Raw genomic sequence first — 19,883 nt, 5'->3', positions numbered from 1 at the left:
GCGAATCAAACAAGAGACGGCCCGCACACGTGAGCGGGAAGACTATGCGCTACGTCATGCATCGCCCTTGTAGCTGCCTTGGAGATCACTTCCACTCCACCTTTACGCGTCCTGTGCGTCGTCTAATTCCTGGCGGGTTACTGTGCTGTCTGCTGTCTTTGAGTTTGTATTCTATTCTCGACACTCCCTGCGGCCTGTTTCCACCGCCGCCTCGGTAATACTCCACGCAGCACAACACTCAGACCTGTGCCTTACCCGCCCCACCTTGTGTTTACCTACCACAATTGCCCCAATCGTGGCATCTACCCGTTGACGGCCGTTCCCTATGAATTCACACAGTTCTACGACATAACGATCCCCCTCCGACCCCGATATACCCTATACCCCACCTACCTACTCACCCACCTACGCTTCGACGCCCGGCCTGGGTAACGGTCGCCCACCGCCACCATGCTCGAGGGACTCGTGTCAACATTGCTGAATCGGTTCTTGGGCATGTATGTCCAGAACTTCGATCCAAAGCAATTAAACGTCGGCATCTGGTCTGGCGACGTCAAGCTGCGAGATCTCGAGCTTCGTCGAGAAGCCCTTGATCAACTACGCCTACCGCTGAACGTCGTCGAAGGACATCTTGGCTCGCTCACACTATCCATACCCTGGTCAAATCTACGAGGGAAGCCGCTAAAGGTCAACATTGAAGATGTGTTCCTACTTGCCGCGCCCAAGGAAGATGCAGACTACGATGCAGAAGAGGAGGACAAGCGTGCGCATGCTGTCAAGATGGAGAAGCTTGACAGTGCAGAGCTGCTGAAGGAGCGCAACACAGAAGGCATGAGCGCAGAAGAGCAGCAGAAGAACCAGAGCTTCACCGCGAGCTTGATTACCGCCATCGTCGATAACGTCCAGGTCACCGTCAAGAACATCCACATCCGATACGAAGACTCCATTGCCGACCCCGGACACCCATTCGCCCTTGGTGTCACCCTCGCAGACTTCAGTGCTATCAGCACTGACGAGAACTGGAAGCCTACCTTCATCCAAGGTACATCGGCCTCGACGCACAAGCTGGCCACGCTGGGCTCGTTGGCGGTATACTGGGACACAGATGCAAAGCTGATTGGTACTGGCAAGGGCAGTCAGAGTAGCGAGGAGCAGCAAATCGACCGAGCAGACTTCATTGAGCGTGCCAAGGGCATGATTGCAAGAGGCGACAGCCCAGATCTGGGCGATCACCAGTTTATCCTCAAGCCCATCAGTGGTCGCGCTGGCTTAGAGATGGACAAGACTGGCAAAATGGATGTGGCCAAGATGAAGGCTCGACTTCTGTTTGATGAGCTTGGTTTCATCATTGACGAGGATCAATACCGCGATGCACTCATGCTAGTCGACCTGTTCCACTACTTTATCCGCCACCAAGAGTACAAGAGGCTGCAACCAAAATCATCACCCAAGGAGGATCCTGCTGGTTGGCTTCGCTTCGCCGGTAAGGCTGTACTTGACAAGATCCATGAGAGAAACCGACAATGGAGCTGGGATTACTTCAAAGAGCGCCGCGACGACCGTATACGGTACATTGAACTTTTCAAGAAGAAGAAACGCGATGAGAAGCTTGATGCCACTGAGGCCGAAGACCTGGATAAGCTCGAGCGAAAGCTGAAATACGAGGACCTCCGCTTCTGGCGCTCTCTGGCACGGAATGAACTACGCAAGGAGAGTGTTGCGATACCGAAACCGCCGCCCAAGCAAACGTGGTCTTCTTGGGTATGGGGAAGCAAAAAGGAAGAACATCACGACGACGAGAACACTCAGATGAGCGAACAACAGAGGAAGGAGCTCTACGATGCCATCGACTGGGACGAGAAGAAGGCTATTACTGAGTCAGTGGATATGCCTCGCGAACACGTCAAGCTAGAGGTCAATATGAGCTTGCGAACCGGCAGCTTCACACTCAAGCGCGATCCCCATGGCAAATCCAACGAGATCCTCCGGCTGCTCTTTGACTCCTTCAGTACTCAGTTCCTGCAACGTACGGATTCCATGTTCGTCAAAGTCGCGCTCGAGGGTATGCGCCTTTACGACGGTACAACCGAGGGCAGCCTCTTTCCCCAAATCATCACAGTCAAGGATGCACCGCCTGTTCCGGACGACAAGCGCATTGAAGAGCTCAATGACGATGAGTCGCCCAAGGACGAAGATGATGATGAAGATGGTGAGGACAAAGAAGACCCATTCTTCTTCCTCACTTTCGAGAACAACCCACTGGATGGAGCAGCCGACACAAACCTGACCATGAAGCTGAAGGGCATGGAGTTCGTTTACAACCCCAGGTTCGTGGTGGAGGTAGCAAAATTCTTCAAGCCTCCAGAGAGACACATGGAGTCTATCGGCGCGCTCATGGAGACCGCTGGAGCGACTGTTGAAGGCATTCGGCAACAAACACGCGCAGGCCTGGAGTTCGCGCTTACCGAACACAAAACTATCAACGCGCAGCTCGATCTCCAAGCGCCGCTCATTATCGTGCCAGATTCCGTCACAAAGAAGTCAAGCAACTGTCTCATCGTCGATGCTGGTCATGTGAGCGTAACGAGCGAACTCGTCGACAAGGACACTCTTCGTGATATTCAGGCAAAGCAAAAGCAGCAGTATACTGATGAAGATTTCCGCAAATTGGAGAAGCTTATGTACGACAAATTCGATCTGAAGCTCCACTCAACACAGGTACTCATAGGACCATCTATCGAGGAGACCCGCGCACAGCTCGACAAAGATTCTAGCTTGAAGAACTACCACATCGTTGACCGGATCAATATGGACTTCAAGATCGAGATATGCATTGTTCCAAAGGCGTCAGATCTCACCAAGTTCCGTGTCTCCGGAAACCTGCCGGTGCTCCATGCCTCTGTGTCGGATTCTAAATACAAGAACCTGATGAAACTGATTGACGTAGCTATCCCAAAGTTTGGCAATGACGGACCCAGCAAGCAAGTAACCGAAGGCGCGAAGGGCCCAGCAAATCTGAAGCCTACAAGCGACGCCAAGGCTGATTCGGATCCTCTTGGCCGGTCGCGCTCAAAGTCGTTTGCGTTTTCCGCGCAAGAGCATGAGCTGGTTATGGAAGAAGAAGGTCATGATGGGGACAAGGACGAGAAGTTCTCTGACGCCCCAGAGATCCGAGACGAAAAGAAAGAGGCACATCTGCATCAGCGCAACTTCGAATTCAAGTTTACAGTCGACAAGCTTCAGGGTTCATTGTACAGAGCAGATCCAGAAGGGAGGAAGTCTGATCAGCTACTGGTCGAGCTCATCGCTGAGAGCTTTGATCTCGACTTTTACCAGGAGGCCTTCGAGATGGCTGCGGACGTTCGTCTGAAGAGCTTGGCTGTTGAGGACCACGTCGAGGAGTCTACTCTCCCTGAGTTCAAGAATATCATCTCTTCAGAGGATGTGTCAGCGGACGAACAGAAGGATTTGTTCTCACTCAAGTTCGTCAAAGTGAACAAAGAGTCTCCGGAGTTCCAGACCAAGTACGAGGGTATTGCTACCAACTTGGATGTGGCTGTGTCAACGATCAACCTGATAGTAACCAGGCGGACGCTGCTCACGTTGCTAGACTTCGTCCTTGACACCTTCACCAATCCGGGTCAACCTCAAAATCAGCAAGCTCAGATAACCGACAAGGAAGAACAGCAGCCGGTTGCTAACCAAACTCAAGCGGAGCCCGACAAGATACGCATTCGAGCAGAGCTCAAGCGCATTGCTGTTGTTCTGAACAACGACGGCATACGTCTAGCTACATTGAGTTTGAACTCTGGAGATGTTGGCATATTCCTCAGCGGCAAGACGATGCGCATCGGTGGACGTCTTGGAAATTTGTCGCTCATCGATGATATCAATCAAGGTGTCTCCGAAGAATCGTCGCTCCGTCAATTGGTCACTATCGAGGGCAAGAATCTGGCCGATTTTAGCTACGAGACCTTCGATCCAGATGCGGAGAGCTATCCTGGGTACGACATGGCTGTCGCACTGAAAACAGGCTCTATTAAGATCAACTTCCTTACAGAGCCTTTCCGTAAGATTATGGAGTTTGCCGTCAAGTTCGGCAAGATGCAGGCAATTTTCAATGCAGCTCGTCAGGCTGCGGCAAACCAGGCAACACAGGTACAGCAACGAGCTACCAAGTTCCATTTTGACATCACAATCGCCACGCCTATTGTTGTGTTCCCACGTATGGTAGTGTCCGATAAACCAGATCGTGACACTCTTACTGCAAATCTGGGAGAGATCTACGCGAAGAACAGCTTCGTGCCTCTTGATGATTCCAAGGGTGCAGAGACCGCGAACAAGCTGTCGGCCGGCATCCGCAACATCAAGCTTACGTCGAAGCTGCACTATGATGAGAATCGTTCAGAAGAACTGCAGCTGATTGACAAGGTTGATCTCGACTTCAACATTACCATGGTCGAGCATAAAGCAGGTCAGCAGCGCCCAGATCTCGAGATCGATGGTAATATGTCAAACATAAACCTACAACTCACACCGGAGCAAATGAAGTTCGCGCTAGAACTGTCGCGCTCAATACCCGCAGCATTTGCCACCGAGTCGGACGCTATCGATCAAGACGTGCAGGCTGAACTACCAAAGGAGACGACGGAACCTGCGCGCCGATTAACCGACAAGGATGATGGAAAATCTGAGCCCTCTAAGGATGTAGTCACTTCACAAGGACCCGAACTGCACTCCGCTGACGACAGCAAGTGGACGAAGCTGGACTTTGTCTTCAAGGTCGGCACGATTGGCTTGGAGCTTGTCAAGAGCGAGGATGGTGAGCCTGTAGGCGACGTTGAAGCCGCTAGTCTCTCAAAATTCTCCCTCAACGACACCAATGTTAAGGTCCGCATGATCAGCGATGGAGCAATGGAGGCTGAGCTAGTCGTGCAATCGTTCACGATCCGAGACAGCCGCACGCAAGGAACGAACAAGTTCCGCAAGATTATGTCGCTCATCAACAATGATGTCAAACAGCAGTTCATGGCTAGTGTGTCAATCTCAGGCGGACAAGAGCGCAACATGATCGCACTTCTCACTATCGATAGTCCAAGAATTATTCTTGCGCTGGACTACCTTTTCGCTCTGCAAGCGTTCGCAAATGCAGGCCTCGCCACTGATGAGCCTCTGGCCATTGAAGAGGCGCCTGTCGAACAGGATGAGACTGACAGTGACAATGACGATATCATGTCACCCGATGGCTCTCGAACATTGGAACAACCGGAGCCTGCCAAAGAGTCTACTGATAACGGCATGAACATGTCATTCCGTGTCAACTTGGTAGACGCCCAAGTCGTGCTTATTGCGAACCCAGCGATGGCCAGCTCAGAAGCTATTGTACTTGGTACGAAGCAGGTACTTGTATCTAAGCAGCAAGCGATGACGTTGCAAGTCGACAAGGTTGGCATGTTCTTGTGCCGTATGGATCGGTTTGAGACGAACCGTATGCGCATTCTTGACGACTTCAGTATTCAGACAGCTCTGGATATGAGAAATCAAGGCTCAACGTCCTCGATGATGAGCATTACCGTCGACATCGAGCCTCTTGTGCTTCGCCTATCGCTGCGCGATATCCTGTTAGCAATGCAGATTGTGAACAGGGCGTCGGCAATGGCAGCGCCTGCCGAGAAACCTATGCCTTCGGCAGAGGCCAAGCAACTCAAGTCGGGTACACCATCGAAGAAAGGTACTTCACACGCAGGCAAGACACTCAGTCAGAAGCCTCGAACCAAGTCTCTTGCAACCACGGCACGATCTGGAAAACAGGTCGCGCAGCAGCAGGCGCCTCCTTCTTCTGCTGTGCTTAAGCGAGAAGAGCTCCATATCAGCTTTGAAGGTATACGAGTTGTTCTCATCGGCGATGTACATGAAATGCCCATGCTTGATTGGCGCGTAAAGAAGTTCGGCGTCGACGTACGAGATTGGTCAGGAGCGATGGTCGCCGACACATCACTCGATACCCTGATCAATGTGTACAACTTCTCCAAATCTGCATGGGAGCCGCTGATCGAGCCCTGGAGTGTCGGGTTCCACATGGCCAAGAACCAGAATCCTGACAAGCTAACAGTCGATATCTACTCCCGCAAGTCCATGGAGCTCACCGTGACAGCCGCCACGATTGCACTGGGCTCCAAGTCATTCGACTTCCTCACGAGCGAAGATGACATTCTATCGAAGCCGCGGGGTAGTGATGCTCCGTACCGCGTGCGCAATTACACAGGCTTTAGTCTCGATGTCTGGGCCGATGGCAAGGAGCAAGAAGGTTTTGCAGCTAAGCTTGAAGACGGAGAAGAGCAGCCTTGGCGATTTGAAGACCCCATGTCGACAAGAGAGTCGCTTTCCACAGACGGCGCAACAGGCATGCTTGGTATTAAGCTGCAGGGCAGCGGCTTCGACACTCTCACTCGCGTACCCGTTCATCGAGAGGGCGAATTCCTATACAACCTAAAGCCCAAGCAAGACCGCATTCAACACCGTCTGTTGATTGATGTAAAACTTGGTGCCGACAACGTCAAGAACATCACCATTCGCTCCCCAATGTTAGTGGAGAACAACACGCAGATTCCGATCGAGCTCGGCATGTACAGCCCAGAAGATGGCCATCTCCTCAAGATTGACAAGATCGCCCCTGGAGATGCTCGACCAGCACCTGTGGGCGCCTGCTATATGCACTCCATCGTCATCCGTCCAGACCAAGGCTTCGGCTATGCCTGGTCCAATGAGCGCTTGTTCTGGAAAGACTTGCTCAAGCGTCCCACGAGGACGATTACCTGCCGTGGCGAACAAGACGACCAATCTCCACCGTTCTACTTCCAGTTACATGCGGCCTACGACAAGAAAGACCCCTTGACTAGTGTGTACCCTTACATGCGACTTCGCCTCCAAGCACCCGTCGAAGTTCACAATCTCCTTCCATATGACTTCAAGTATAGAATTTATGACAGCAACACGAAGAAAGATTGGACAAATTTCCTTAGGAAGGGTGGCATCAGCCCGGTGCATGTCGTGGAGCTCTCGCATCTTCTTCTCATTAGCGTAGAGATGCAGGACGGGCCCTTCAAGCCAAGCAAGTTCGGCATCATTAACTCAACCGATCGCGAGAGCTTTAGGAGGGAGAAAACCTTGGAGGTCAAAGACAACAATGACACGACTCTGCATCTTAACATGCATTTCTTGTAAGTATATTACCCTACAACCTCAACTCAAAAGTGCTGACAATCTCTAGCAACTTCCCTGATGGTGGTGGCGCCTTCAAGGTAGCAATCTACAGTCCCTACATCGTTCTCAACCGTACCGGCCTTCAACTCGATGTCCGCGCTCAGCAGCTCATGGGCCAAGCTAGGGCTGCTGCCGGACAAGGTGTCGTCTCGGATAACCAAAACGATGCCGGCAAGGCTTTGCCATTTATGTTCTCCTACCCATCCGAGAACAAGAAGAACCGAGCTCTTATCAAAGTCGGCGATTCTAACTGGAGCAAGCCTCAGAGTTTCGACGCGATCGGTAGCTCATACACAGTAGCGTTGCCTTCAAACAAGGCACGCTCTGACATGCACTTGGGTGTCTCGGTTTCGGAGGGTGAGGGCAAATACAACTTGACCAAGAGCGTTTCCATTGCGCCACGATTCATCGTCAACAATAAGATGAAGGAAGAGTTACTCATCCGTGAGCCTGGTCAATCTGACTGGATGACGGTGAAAGACGGAGAGCTTTTCCCTCTTCGCTGGCTACGACAAGGCGGAGCGCCGCAACTGTCTCTCTGCTACCCTGGTGTCAACAACCAATGGTCTTCTCCATTCAACATCTCCAACGTTGGAAATGTTCACGTCAAGCTCTCCAAGGCTGGACAGCGCCAGAAGCTTGTTCGTGTGGACATTCTGATGGAAGCAGCAACAATCTTCATTCACGTCAGCGTTGAGAACAAGCATTGGCCATTCTCGTTCAAGAACATGAGCGACCAGGAGTTCCTGTACTGGCAAGCCAACCCGAATCTGGATGAGGACGAGGATGACCGCGGTTCTGGCTTTAGACCAATTAGATACCGCCTACCTCCCAGGAGCATCATGCCATATGCATGGGATTTCCCGGCTGCAAAGAACAAGGAAATCGTCATCAGCGCCAACGGAAGGGAGCGTCACGTCAAGCTTGCCGAGATTGGACCTCTCATTCCATTCAAGATACCACCTGGCCAAGAACGAGGCGGCATGAAGGTTATTGATCTGAACGTCGTTGCAGCAGGTCCCACACAAACTCTCGAGGTATCGAACTACAAGCCATCTAAGAGTATGTACAAGCAAAAGTCTGCTGGCACGTCTTCCTCCGCTACTGGATTTGAAGTCAAGGACATGGACACCGACGTCACTTTCAAGGCGCAGCTACGACTTGCTGGTATCGGCATATCACTAGTCAATCGTCATCTGAAGGAGTTAGTGTACGTCACACTACGCGACATCGAGCTGAAGTACTCCGACTCGCCGCTCTACCAGATGGTCAACATGCAAGTCAAGTGGATTCAAATCGACAACCAACTCTATGGTGGCATCTTCCCCATCATCTTCTACCCTAGTGTCGTTCCAAAGACAGGCAAGGAGATGGAGGCACATCCCATCTTCCAGACGACAATCACCAAGGTCAAGGACGATTCGTACGGTGTACTTTACATCAAGTACTTCACATTCCTCCTCCAGCAAATGACCATCGAAATTGATGAGGACTTCATCTTCGCTATGATCGACTTCGCGAACATACCTGGCGCTTCCTGGTCTGAGGAGAAGCAGGGCAAGCTGTGGGATGACAATCTTAGCATACCAGAGCCAAAACAAGAGCAATCTGGTCAGGATGTCTACTTTGAGCTGCTCCATCTGCAGCCCATGCAGATTGATCTGTCGTTCGTTCGAACAGAACGCATCAACGCCGAGGACACCATGAGCACTTCCAACCCATTTATGTTCGCTGTCAACGTACTCACCATGTCGATCGGCAATGTCAACGATGCGCCGGTGCGATACAACTCCTTGATGTTGGAGAATGCCCGCATCTCCACCACTGCATTGATCAACAACATCAAGAATCATTACGTTCAAGAATCTTTGCGACAAGTGCACGTCATCATCGGATCTGCTGACTTCCTTGGCAACCCAGTCGGCCTATTCAACAACATCAGCTCTGGTGTCGCTGACATTTTCTACGAGCCATACCAAGGACTTGTCAAATCGGATCGTCCGGAGGATCTCGGTATCGGTATCGCAAAGGGTGCATCAAGCTTCGTCAAGAAGTCCGTCTTCGGATTCTCGGACAGTATGGCCAAGTTCACTGGCAGCATGTCAAAGGGACTTTCTGCAGCAACACTGGACAAGGAGTTCCAGGACCAGCGTCGCATGTCGCGATCTCGTAACAGGCCTAAGCATGCCCTCTACGGCATAACATCTGGTGGAAATGCCTTTGCTAGCAGTCTTGCCAGCGGTCTTGGTGGTCTTGCTCGCCACCCTATTCAAGGAGCGGAGAAGGAAGGTGCTCTCGGTTTCGTCAAAGGAGTCGGCAAAGGACTGCTGGGCGTACCAACCAAGGCCGCCATTGGCGCCTTCGACCTTGCTTCCAACATGGCAGAAGGCGTCCGCAACACAACCACCGTCTTCGACCAAGAAGGCCTCGATCGCGTTCGTCTCACCCGCTTCATTGGCACCGACGGCATCGTTCGGCCATACTCCCAACGCGAAGCTCTCGGTCAGTTCTGGCTCAAGACACTCGACAACGGCAAGTACTTCAACGAAGACTACATTGCGCATCTTGAACTCCAGAACAAGGAGATGCTCGTCATGCTCACGTACAATGGCCTTATGATGGTGCGGACGAAGAAGCTGCAGACAGAATGGGATGTACCACTCAAAGACGTGCAGACTATTAGTAAAGAGAGGACAGGGCTGGGGATTACGCTCAAGGGAGGGACGAATGGACCGTTTATCCCTGTGAGTGATGAGGGAAGTCGGAATTGGTTTTATCGACAGGTTGCTGTAGGGGTCAATGCTTATAACGATCGGTGGAATGCGAAGGGTTGATTGGGATGAGTGAAAGGTTGGGAGTGGAGGTGTTTTCCAAGATGTTTGACAGGGAGAGACGCGGAGTAGAAGCGTTCCTTCAATGAGGTTTATGAGTACATGGCATAGCGTGGGTTCAGAATGGGCTTTCTGTTTCGATTCGGCGACCTATAGTGTTTACTCTTTCTATGATGAGCTTGATGAATGAGATATTCTTTTCTACAATAATGTCGCCTGATGGTGATGGGTGCGGGTCCGCTCTGAGAACTTTCAACATGGCCATTCTGAGCATATGGCAGCATCATCATGTGCGGAATCGATTCATGAACCTTCCTGCAATGTAATTACAAGGCCGCCTGGCTTTATCGAGATGCAACGATGGTTTGCGTCATCTGGTGCCGTGTCCACGGTGTTGACTTATCATTATCGCCGGGCTAGAGCGAGACTACGCCGAGCTATGTTCGAGTCGATGCGATCGTATGGAAAGGCCCACCACGCAAAGGCACATTTTGTCTCATTGTGACAGACTCGTCGCATGTATTTACGGGTCACGGCACTGTTGAGATCCACATGCGACCGCGATGCCGAAGCATGGCCGGCGATATGATGTAAACAGCGTGACGTCACACTGGCGTCGCGCGTCAACTTGCGGGGGAAAGCTTAAGCTTGCAGCTGCAATCGCAGTTACAGAGCGCTATCTTGCTCATTTCCTCGTTACTTCTCCTCCATATACCCTGCTCCTCGTCCTGTGTACATTACCACTTTGCTTCTGCATCTCTCTTGCTTTTCATACCCCATATTGCCTCCCTTCGATAATCTAATATGCTTCGCAACGGTGCGTCACGCCTCGCGCTGAGATCGGTAGCCGCGCCCAAGTCGGCACGACCGGCTGCAAGTATCACCCGCACAACACCTCAACTACAATGGGCAACACAATTTGGTTCCTTGGCTGCGAGGAGGCCGCAATTAGCGCAGGCGACTGCAGTACAACTGAAGCCGGCATCTGCAATCTTGCGCCGAAGCCTTGCTGATAAGACATTGACGGAAGGGCAAAAGCAGGCGGAAAGCAGATATGCACATGAGGAGATTAAGCCCACCCCAGAGACCGTGTCTAGCACCAGTTCCACACATCCCATGTTTTCCGAAGTTGGGGCAGAACAACCACAAAATGAGGTGGACATGATGGCGGGCGTGAAGCACGATGTGGTATGCACACGATACTCCCCATAGCCTCTCCGAATCAGGCATGCTAACATAGAGCAGCACACCATCAAAGACACATTTTCCCTTGCTAGTGTCCCACGAGAAGCATACTACATGGGCCTTGCCGGTACACTTCCCTACCTTGCAACCTCCATCTCCACCGTCTACCTATCCTGGGAACTCAATCACAGCGTCGCTGGCTATGGCATGATTTTCTCTGAGAAGAACGCCGCGTATCTCCTCACACTCATTGAGCCCCTGCAAATCGGATACGGAGCATCCATCCTGAGTTTCCTCGGCGCCATTCATTGGGGACTTGAATGGGCTGGCTACGGCGGCTACCAGGGATACAAGCGTTATGCTATTGGTGTTGTGGCACCCATGGTAGCTTGGTCGACATTGCTCATGCCGGTTGAGGGCGCGCTAATTTCGCAATTCTTGGGTTTCGTTGCGTTGTACTACGTTGATACTCGTAAGTCTGGATCTATTTCTCTTGTCCATGAAACTGTACTGATATCGAATACAGGCGCAACATACCGTGGCTGGACACCCAACTGGTACGCCGTGTACCGCTTTGTCCTTACCATGATCGTCGGTGCTAGTATTGTCCTTACCCTTATCGGCCGCAGCGAGCTTCCCGAGCACATTCCTGGATCTGTTGATAGGGCCAAGGTCTTCAAGGAGGAAGGCTCATCTGAGGAGAGGCTGGCTGAGCACGAAGAGGCGGCTGCGGAGAAGAAGAAGCACGCTGCGCGCAGCGACAACAGGGGTGAGAAATAAGCAGGAAGAAGAGCTCGGTTGAGGCGATGAACATCTCTTTTGTCTGTAAAGGCGTTCCTGGCGAGGAGGCCATGATTGTGCTTTCATCGTGTATATAATTCAGAGTACCCTGCTATGGCGTGTCATATCTCGAAACAAAGTTATTCAATTGCTTGTCTTGCCTGCTAGTCTTGTTAATTCACAATGCGAGTCTTGCGCATGTGAGAATGGTCCACCGACGCGACTCGCGCGCCCCAATGGCAACTGTGGCACCTCCGCCCTTGGCTCCGCACTTTGCGCACATGCTCCCATCGTCATCGCTCACAAGCTGGCCACATCCCACCAGTCCAATACCTTATCACCTCGGCCACTTTACCTACCATGCTATGAACACTACCAGTCGCATCAACTCTCTCACTCTGCTTCTTCTTCTCTTTTCAACGCGATGATCTCCTCGGGCTTCACAAACGCGCCCGTGACACAATTCCTCGTCTTCGGCACCGTCATTGGCGCGCTACTGGCTACGATTACGGATTCGAGATATTATTTGCATATTCAGGTCGTGCCGCATATTTGGCAGTATGGGCAGTTTTGGAGGTTTGCGGTTTGGCAGGTATGTGAGAGGTGGAAGAAGTGTATGAGAAGAAGAAGAACAAGGCAGACGCTGACATGTTATCCAATAGCTGAGCTTCACAAATTCGACTGAAGTTCTCTTCGCAGTATTGACGTTTTACCAACTGCGTGTCGTGGAAAGATTATGGGGGAGTAGGAAATTCGCTGTACGTTATCCCATCCACCTTCTCCTTCTTCTCTCTCTCTCTCTCTCTCTCTCTCTCTCTCTCTCTCTCTCTCTCTACCACGTCCAACTAACATCTCCACAGTCCTTTCTCCTCTCAACTCTCCCCTACACGACCCTTCTTCCTCCTCTCCTTCTAACCTTCGTCCTCCGCCCGTTGACTTTCGGCGCAATAAACTACCTCCCCGCTGGTCCTACACCCATCCTCTTCGCTCTCCTCGCAAACTACTACGCTGCGATTCCATATACATACCGGTATAAGATCTCGCCGTGGTCCGCGCCTACACCATCATCATCATCAACACAGTCGAATACCCAGTCCCTCTCAGCGCTCTGGTCACGCAGTCTAACGCTGACATCCAAGTCACTATCCTACCTCCCTCCCCTCCAACTTGCGCTCAGCCAATTTCCGGGCAGCTTGGTTGCGGCAGCTGTAGGGTGGGGCGTGGGCACGGCGTATCGGAGGGATGTGCTACCTGGAGCAAGCCGCTGGAGAGTTCCGGGGTGGATGGTTGGTGAGGAGAAGAAAGGGGGTTTCGAGGGGCTGAGGGCGAGGCTAGATGCTGAGAGGGAGAGGGAAGGTGGTGGAGCGGGGTTGGCGACGGGGATTCTGGCGGAAGACGGGCAGGCGAGGCAGAGGAGGACGTTGGGAGATATGGTTGCTGAGCAGTTTAGAGGGGATAGACGGGCGTAGATGGGTGACACAAAGATGTATGGTTCGTATAAAGGGTGTTGTATACTAACAGCTTGGAATACATGTTAGCTTCACTTATCATTGTGGGAGCTTTTAGTTCAGGGAGATGTGATGGTATTAAGTGATGTCGACGTATTCGACTAGTGATACAGGTTTTCTGCTATCCTGGCAGATGGATGTTGATGCGACAAAAGTCGCAGTCTCAAAATGAACCGCCCACGCTGTTAATAGGTAAAGATAGTTCGGACAAGCCGTCATGACCTCCTTGTCGGGTATAATCCTCCGCTCTCTGATAGAACGCCGGGAAAAAAGTTAGGAGGAAAGAATCAGGTCGTACAATCATTAGGAATTAACGGGAAAATATGGGAAGAAAAAAACAACAGGAGAAGGAGCAACTACTCAAGAAGCACCTTAACTTCTCCGTGAAGAAGATCCAACACTACCCCTGGTCTTTCGCAGAAAGTCGTCTTCGCTTTCTTTGACATTGAACAAGAAGTCCTGTTCGACAGGATGACTATTCAAAGCCGTCAGCGGCGTAGTCTCGCCTGGTTTCCGTCGGGAACCGCTGCTCCTCAGCGTATCGACGTAGGCATTTAGACCATTAGTTGTACGGACGGGATTGCCAGTGTCAATAGGAGGCGGAAGGGGAGCAACCGATCTCGACCTAGAATGAGGTTTAGAAGGTCGCGGTGTCTGTTGATCCCGTTGATCCTTTTGTTGTTGCTGTTGTTGTTGTTGCTGCTGAGCCAGTGCTTGAGGTAGAGTCAGACGATCTAAACTGCGCCACCATCCGTCCCTGTCTTCGCGTGGATCTACAACCGAGGTTAGATCGGTTGTGGAGGCATTGGAGACGGGAGGAGGGGAGGAATCGGAGGATATCATTTCCCACCCTGATGACATGAGGTCCGCGTTGGGGAGTGTATACATGGTGGATGGTCTGTCAGCATCGGTTGTTCGGCGGTGTGGTATGCGGCGTTGAAGGTGCTCGTCTGAATTTGTAGTACTCGCACGCTTGCTGGTGCTGCGTGAAGGGACCTGAGGGCAAGTCTCTTGCATGGACTGTTGGCGACCTGCAAAACTGGCGGAAGTGCTGGTGGTGTTTGGGACGTAACTTGATGACGGGCGGCGATCACTTGATTTCCTGCCTGACAAAGTCCTACGGGGGCGATATAAACCTCGCAGACCGTCCGGTTGGCGTTCGTGAGATTGTGGGGCAACTGTATGCGGCCGAGCTGGGGAGATCTCTGCTGCGTCCATCAGAGACCGTGAGGGCGGCTGGTAACCTTGGCGATGAGGTACGGGAGTCCTGGAGGGGGTGGCAGACCTGTCATCGGCGATGATTGTCGGAATCTCTTGTTGGTATGTAGTGGGAACCTGAGGAACTTCTGGAAGTGGGGAGGGAGACGCTTCGCGTAATGCCTTCAGAGAGACAGCAGACATACGCTCAGACAGGTCTCGAGCAGACTTCCGCCGCTCTTCGGTCAAGTCAAGAAACTTCTTTGACCGTTCTGAAGGCGTAAACGACCTTATCGATTCATGGCTCGGCTTGACTGACGGCGTGTCCTCTACCTGGCTGTAGTAATCCGAGTCGAAATGAGAAGTAGTGGGCCGTTCCTCGTCCACACTGTAGACGCTAGGCGGGTACTTTCCAGGAGTGTTGACGAGTGTGCTAGCGGGAGAATGGCTTTCTATCACCATGACGCGCTCTTTGAGCATCTTGAGTTCCTTGTCGAGTAAGGCCTTTTCCTCCTCCATCTTGATGATGCACTCGGCCGCTTCTGCAAGAGCAGTCTCGTGTTCTGCGAAGTGCGCGGCAGTCTCGCTTGCTATAGCGGTGAGCTCCACGTTGTTCATCCGCTGTTCTTCGTTGTCTTCTCGTAAGCTGGAGATTTCCTCACTCATCTTATCCAGTTTGAGTTTCAGTTGTTTGTTCTCCGCACGCAGCTCGTAGTTTTCATCCTCCAGTGGCTCAAGTCGCTCAACTTGTTCCTTTGTAGCCGTCAGTTGGTGCTGTAACTCTCTGTTGTCCTTCTTCAGCAGCTCCACCCGCATGTTGGAAGTCATTAACGACTCCTTTAGCTTCTGGATATCATTGGTGAGGTCTCGATTCGTCTTGGAGCGCGGCGTGCCAACATCGCTAGGTCTTCGTCGCCGGATGGGCGAAACGGGTGTTGTTTGCTCCTCGGTGAGGGCAAACTCGTCAAAGACATCGGGTGAGGTTTTGGGTGTATGTATATCCAAGGGCATCGACGTTGGTGGCGGTGGCGCCTTGACTTCCTGAGGCGAAGGAGTTGGTGTGTTCTGTGCCCTCCGTGCTTCCAGCGCATGTCGTAGGAATTCTGATTTTGGCGCAACAGAGTAAGTGCTCGGTCGCGAAAGCGTAGGTCTCATCTGGTCTGGCGTCGACGGCCTATAGGCAGTTCCCCGCGCAGAACTGTGTGGTGACGAAATGCTCGACATTTCGATATAAGGTTCCGGACAAGAATTAGGCCCGATAGAATTGCGCGTATGCTTTGTTCCTTTAAGTGAAGCAGTCGGTGGCAATACGTTGTGTATTGCGACTCGTGTGCACGAACAATGATCCCCCCTAGTTTGACCGTTGGGCCGGGAGTAAGACAGGCGGCGTTGTGTAGTTGGTCGAGAAGGGTTAAGACGGCGGCGGGGTATTATATGGCGTATGTGAGAGTTGTTGATGGGAAGGAGACTTGGGTGACGTCGCGTGCGAAGATGGGTGGATAGTCGCTCGAGAGCGGGTCGTTCTTGGGGTCCATTCGCGCTATAGCAGGGAAAATGCTACCATCAGAATCGCTGCGTGATCTGTCGCGTCCTGGGTTGTCGCGGTAAAAGGGAGATGAGCGGTGAAAGTAGTAAAGTTCGCGTTGCAGGTAGCGGTGAATCGCGTCAATCCTGACTTGACAGCAGGCAGGCGATGCGGGCAGCGAATTTCCAGAAAGTGGTGGTATGAAGAGCAACTCTGGCGACGCGGAGCAGAGTCGAAAATGCCAGATGTCTAGGGGATGGCGACGAACAGTCGCGTCGGGCAGCAATTAGAGATGGACGGTTGAGGGAGGGCCAGAAGGGAAGACTTGACTCGAAGAGGACAAGCGAGAAGGGGCACAGCGGGAGCCCTGGCCGGCGCGACCCAGCACAGCGGTCTGCAGGTGCCGTCAAGGCTTCCTATTTGCTGTTTCCGCTACGTGGGTGGGGGCGCCCTAGGAAGCCCCTGGCGTCGAAGAGTGCGGTTCCCGGGATTGCTGCATGAGCCCTCATGTCGTCACAAGAAACATCACGAACGAGACAATCGGGAATGCGGGGGATAGGCTCACCATTGCCTTTGGGCGCGCTCTGCCTGTCCTTCGCCTCCAACAGGAACCACATCACATAGTGCGAACGCGCCTACGAACCCCAACGCAACGCCATGTGGCGCGTTCCCAGACTATTTCGACTATGCTCAGTAGCGCTGCCTTCGCCGCAGGACAGTCCTGTCGCTCGTCTCTCGTCGCCGAGGTGATTTGTGATGTGGCACGCGACTGTGTCCAGGCCTCCTAGTACCCATCATGTTTCTTAATTTCTGCAAGTCGTTCAACTTAGTCGACGTGTTTCTCGCGATAACGAGTCTTGCACAGAACTGGTCCTGCAACTCGGCCTTGTCCTTGTTACGGCGTGCATACTTCAGCTGTCAAGCTCAGGCCTCAACCTTCGCTATGCCCAAGCATTCGGGCTCCTCTCTGACAAGAGATCGCCCGGCATAATGTCGGTACTAGTGCTGTCAGTTCGGCTGTTTTTATTTTGTGTTTAGTCCAAAGTCTGAAGTTTCGCAATGTGGCAAGTAGAAGAGGGGGTGTCTTGGTCGCTCCATGGAACCACGTCTGTCTGCTGTGCATGTGTGGGGCCCAAGAAAGAATTATTGTGTGTTGTATCGTCAGATATTAAAAGTGTACAATGATGCCGGCGCCTGGGTGTGGGGTGCCGTAAAAGCCTCTGCGTGTGTTGGAAATCACTCCATCTCAACAGCGACTCCAGCCTGTCGCAGCCGATCTTCCCACTCGAGGCGCAGTTTCTCCATCTCCTCCCAGCACCTCCTCCCCTTCTCCGTGAAGCGCTCTTGGCTCTCCTTGGTCAGGTCTGTCGCGTACGGATCCCTTCCCTTTCTCTTGTATTCGCCCATCTTGCCTCCCCAACCCCATCCTGTCACCTCTGTGCGGTCCACACGTTCTCGGCCCCAAACATCGGTCGCGCTTCCCCACTTGCCCACACCTTCCTTTGCCTCCATGTTGTCCAGCGTGCTCTGACTAGCAAGTGCCAACCAGACCATTGCCGTTGCGCCCTTCTCGACATCAATCGTATGCCAGTCGCTGCCAAGCAATCGCCCAATGTAGAAGGAGATGACCATGCACCATTGAAGGATGAGGGGAAGAGGTACGATCGAGGTAGCGCAGATGCCAGGGTGAGAAACGTAGAGTCGCGGCTTCGTAGTCTTTTCCGAATCTTGGGCGTGATGGAGATATTCGTCAACAGATTTTGTTGTTGAGGGCAGCGTAGAAGTGATGGCCAGGATATCGGTTAGCCTCTTGGTGCCCTCGTACGGCATATCTGACAGAATGCCTTGCATGTCTTGCAGGTCGAACACATGGTCGTATGCTTCCAAGCTGCTGACCCAAATCATCCTCCCCCTTGTCTTCTCACTCTTGGGGTGTCTCGCCAACAAGGGTGCGAGGTAGTGACCAAGGAGGTAATGCCCAAAGACATTAGCACAGAAGACCTCGCCTAATGGAGGCTCTTCTTCCGTCTTCTTGTCCGCAGGTATTTGCGAATTTTTTACTGTCCATCCAACGCCAGACATCTTGTATGTAGGCCAAGTGATGGCCGTTCTCCACTTGGTGAGGATTGCCCATATGGCACCGGGCCAATTGATGCCAGTCCATCCACCAATGCCAGCATTGCAGATGACTGCATCGAGCTTTGGTGTTGTTTCCCGGAGCTTCTTGCTCAGCTTCTGTACTGAGACCAGACTGAGAAGATCTAGTCTCTCCTGGCGGAAAGACACGCGATTCTGCAGCACCTGTGCGATGCCCGGTAGTTTTTGTTCATGGCTGCGGATGACTTTGCGAAGGTGCTGTTCTAGCTTCTCGATTGTCGCATCGCCTTTGCGTTGGTCGCGTGTGGTGATGATGAGGACGAGGGACTCGTTTTGGGGGCGAGTTTGCAGGAATTCGTCAATCAGGCGGGTTCCGATACCAAGTCCCAGGCCACTACAGGCGGGTCAATTGAGCGTCGCGCAGGCGGACAATGGGATACACGAACCTGTTGGCCCCAGTAACCACGACATAAAAGCCATTGTCGGGTGTGGGCGTGTCTTCACGGTGAGGCATCGTCGCTGATGTGAGGGATGATTCGCCTATGCACAGCGTTCCTGGTTCCTGACTCCATTTCGGAAAGGAGCGCGCATTGACCAATCACGGCATACACGACTTTCTAGCACGATTTCTGGTTGGACAACTTATGCATATCTGTTTCTGTCGTCTGAACACGCTCTTCCATCATCGTCAACTACAGACCCAGAAGCATAATGTCTGAGGGCATGTTTGTTTCTCCTTCTGGCGCTTCGTGACGGGACTACCTACCACACCGCACCATTGAAACCCAATATGCGACTAAGTCGGTCTGAAGACCGCCTAAACGGACTTGACGTTCCGAACTCACTCCACCCTCTTTAGAAACAAAACGCAACTGATCAACAGTAGTTCCAGTAGTTTCAGTAGTTCCAATAATTTACCGGTTAATGTCGACTCGAGGTCTCTTTTGGAAGTTCGGCGAACAAGGTTTGCACCGTGCGAACGCGCCAAACCAAGGACCTCGTTGCGAACCACGATGATCACGATGCACGAATAGTGTTGACTCAAAGAGGGTTGCGTCTTGAGAATCTAAACTTTGCGGTGGGGGTAAGTCGTTGGTGCGTAGTCTGCCTTCCCGGACCACGATCTCGACATCTACCTTGTTGCACTCTTGCGATCGATGTGCAAGTGTTCCAGGGTTGACCGTGTAACAACCACCAAGAGATCCACAGCATGGACCTGCGAGTATGTACAAAGAGTGCTAAGACTCTTGGTTTGTGATTCGCCTACTCGATGCTTAGAAAGCTCCGCAGATCAGGTGTCCACGGACCCGGCCAAGACGCGTCGTATGTCACCGCGTACGTAGACTTCTGGTGTCGTCAGCTGGAGACCTATCAAGCTCCAGATCAACATATCCGCAAGGATGTGCTAATGTGACTGAGAACCCAGACACCAGCCGGCAAATTCTGTCGGAATGTCGCGGATATGGGATAGGGCATTGTAGAGGCTTCTCCTCATGC

At 52.3% G+C, this 19,883-nt stretch overlaps 5 protein-coding genes across 5 annotated transcripts; 3 read left to right on the top strand and 2 right to left on the bottom strand.

Annotated features, from left to right (window-relative positions):
- Positions 1–94: 94 nt before the first annotated feature.
- Positions 95–10,308, top strand: CC77DRAFT_1094717 (vacuolar protein sorting-associated protein 13). Its single transcript, XM_018529755.1, has 2 exons — positions 95–7,220; positions 7,271–10,308. Exons 1-2 carry the CDS (start codon positions 451–453, stop codon positions 10,095–10,097), a joined length of 9,597 nt encoding a protein of 3,198 aa, XP_018386109.1. The 5' UTR covers positions 95–450; the 3' UTR covers positions 10,098–10,308.
- A 514-nt stretch (positions 10,309–10,822) lies between these two features.
- Positions 10,823–12,127, top strand: CC77DRAFT_962684 (hypothetical protein). The gene is made up of 3 exons (XM_018535651.1): positions 10,823–11,282; positions 11,340–11,751; positions 11,806–12,127. Exons 1-3 carry the CDS (start codon positions 10,899–10,901, stop codon positions 12,057–12,059), a joined length of 1,050 nt encoding a protein of 349 aa, XP_018386108.1. The 5' UTR covers positions 10,823–10,898; the 3' UTR covers positions 12,060–12,127.
- A 212-nt stretch (positions 12,128–12,339) lies between these two features.
- On the top strand, positions 12,340–13,670 carry CC77DRAFT_962681 (hypothetical protein). Its single transcript, XM_018535650.1, has 3 exons — positions 12,340–12,651; positions 12,722–12,817; positions 12,920–13,670. Exons 1-3 carry the CDS (start codon positions 12,484–12,486, stop codon positions 13,526–13,528), a joined length of 873 nt encoding a protein of 290 aa, XP_018386107.1. The 5' UTR covers positions 12,340–12,483; the 3' UTR covers positions 13,529–13,670.
- A 293-nt stretch (positions 13,671–13,963) lies between these two features.
- On the bottom strand, positions 13,964–15,988 carry CC77DRAFT_910002 (hypothetical protein; the record flags this gene model as incomplete). The annotated part of the gene is made up of 2 exons (XM_018533637.1): positions 13,964–14,068; positions 14,144–15,988. Coding segments are annotated over 2 exons (1,950 nt in total), but the record flags the coding sequence as incomplete, so codon positions are not given.
- Positions 15,989–17,215: 1,227 nt separating this feature from the next.
- CC77DRAFT_76456 (3-keto-steroid reductase) lies at positions 17,216–18,929 on the bottom strand. Its single transcript, XM_018533117.1, has 2 exons — positions 18,833–18,929; positions 17,216–18,780 (listed from the first exon to the last, which is right to left on the bottom strand). The coding sequence occupies exons 1-2, from the start codon at positions 18,898–18,900 to the stop codon at positions 17,526–17,528; spliced, it is 1,323 nt and encodes a 440-aa protein (XP_018386105.1). The 5' UTR covers positions 18,901–18,929; the 3' UTR covers positions 17,216–17,525.
- Between the last annotated feature and the right edge of the window lie 954 nt (positions 18,930–19,883).

Source organism: Alternaria alternata, assembly GCF_001642055.1.
Source record: "Alternaria alternata strain SRC1lrK2f unplaced genomic scaffold CC77scaffold_10, whole genome shotgun sequence".
In the NCBI taxonomy this organism is placed as follows: domain Eukaryota; kingdom Fungi; phylum Ascomycota; class Dothideomycetes; order Pleosporales; family Pleosporaceae; genus Alternaria; species Alternaria alternata.
Note: the sequence above shows the minus strand (reverse complement) of the source record. Positions and strands in the feature narration are given on the sequence as shown.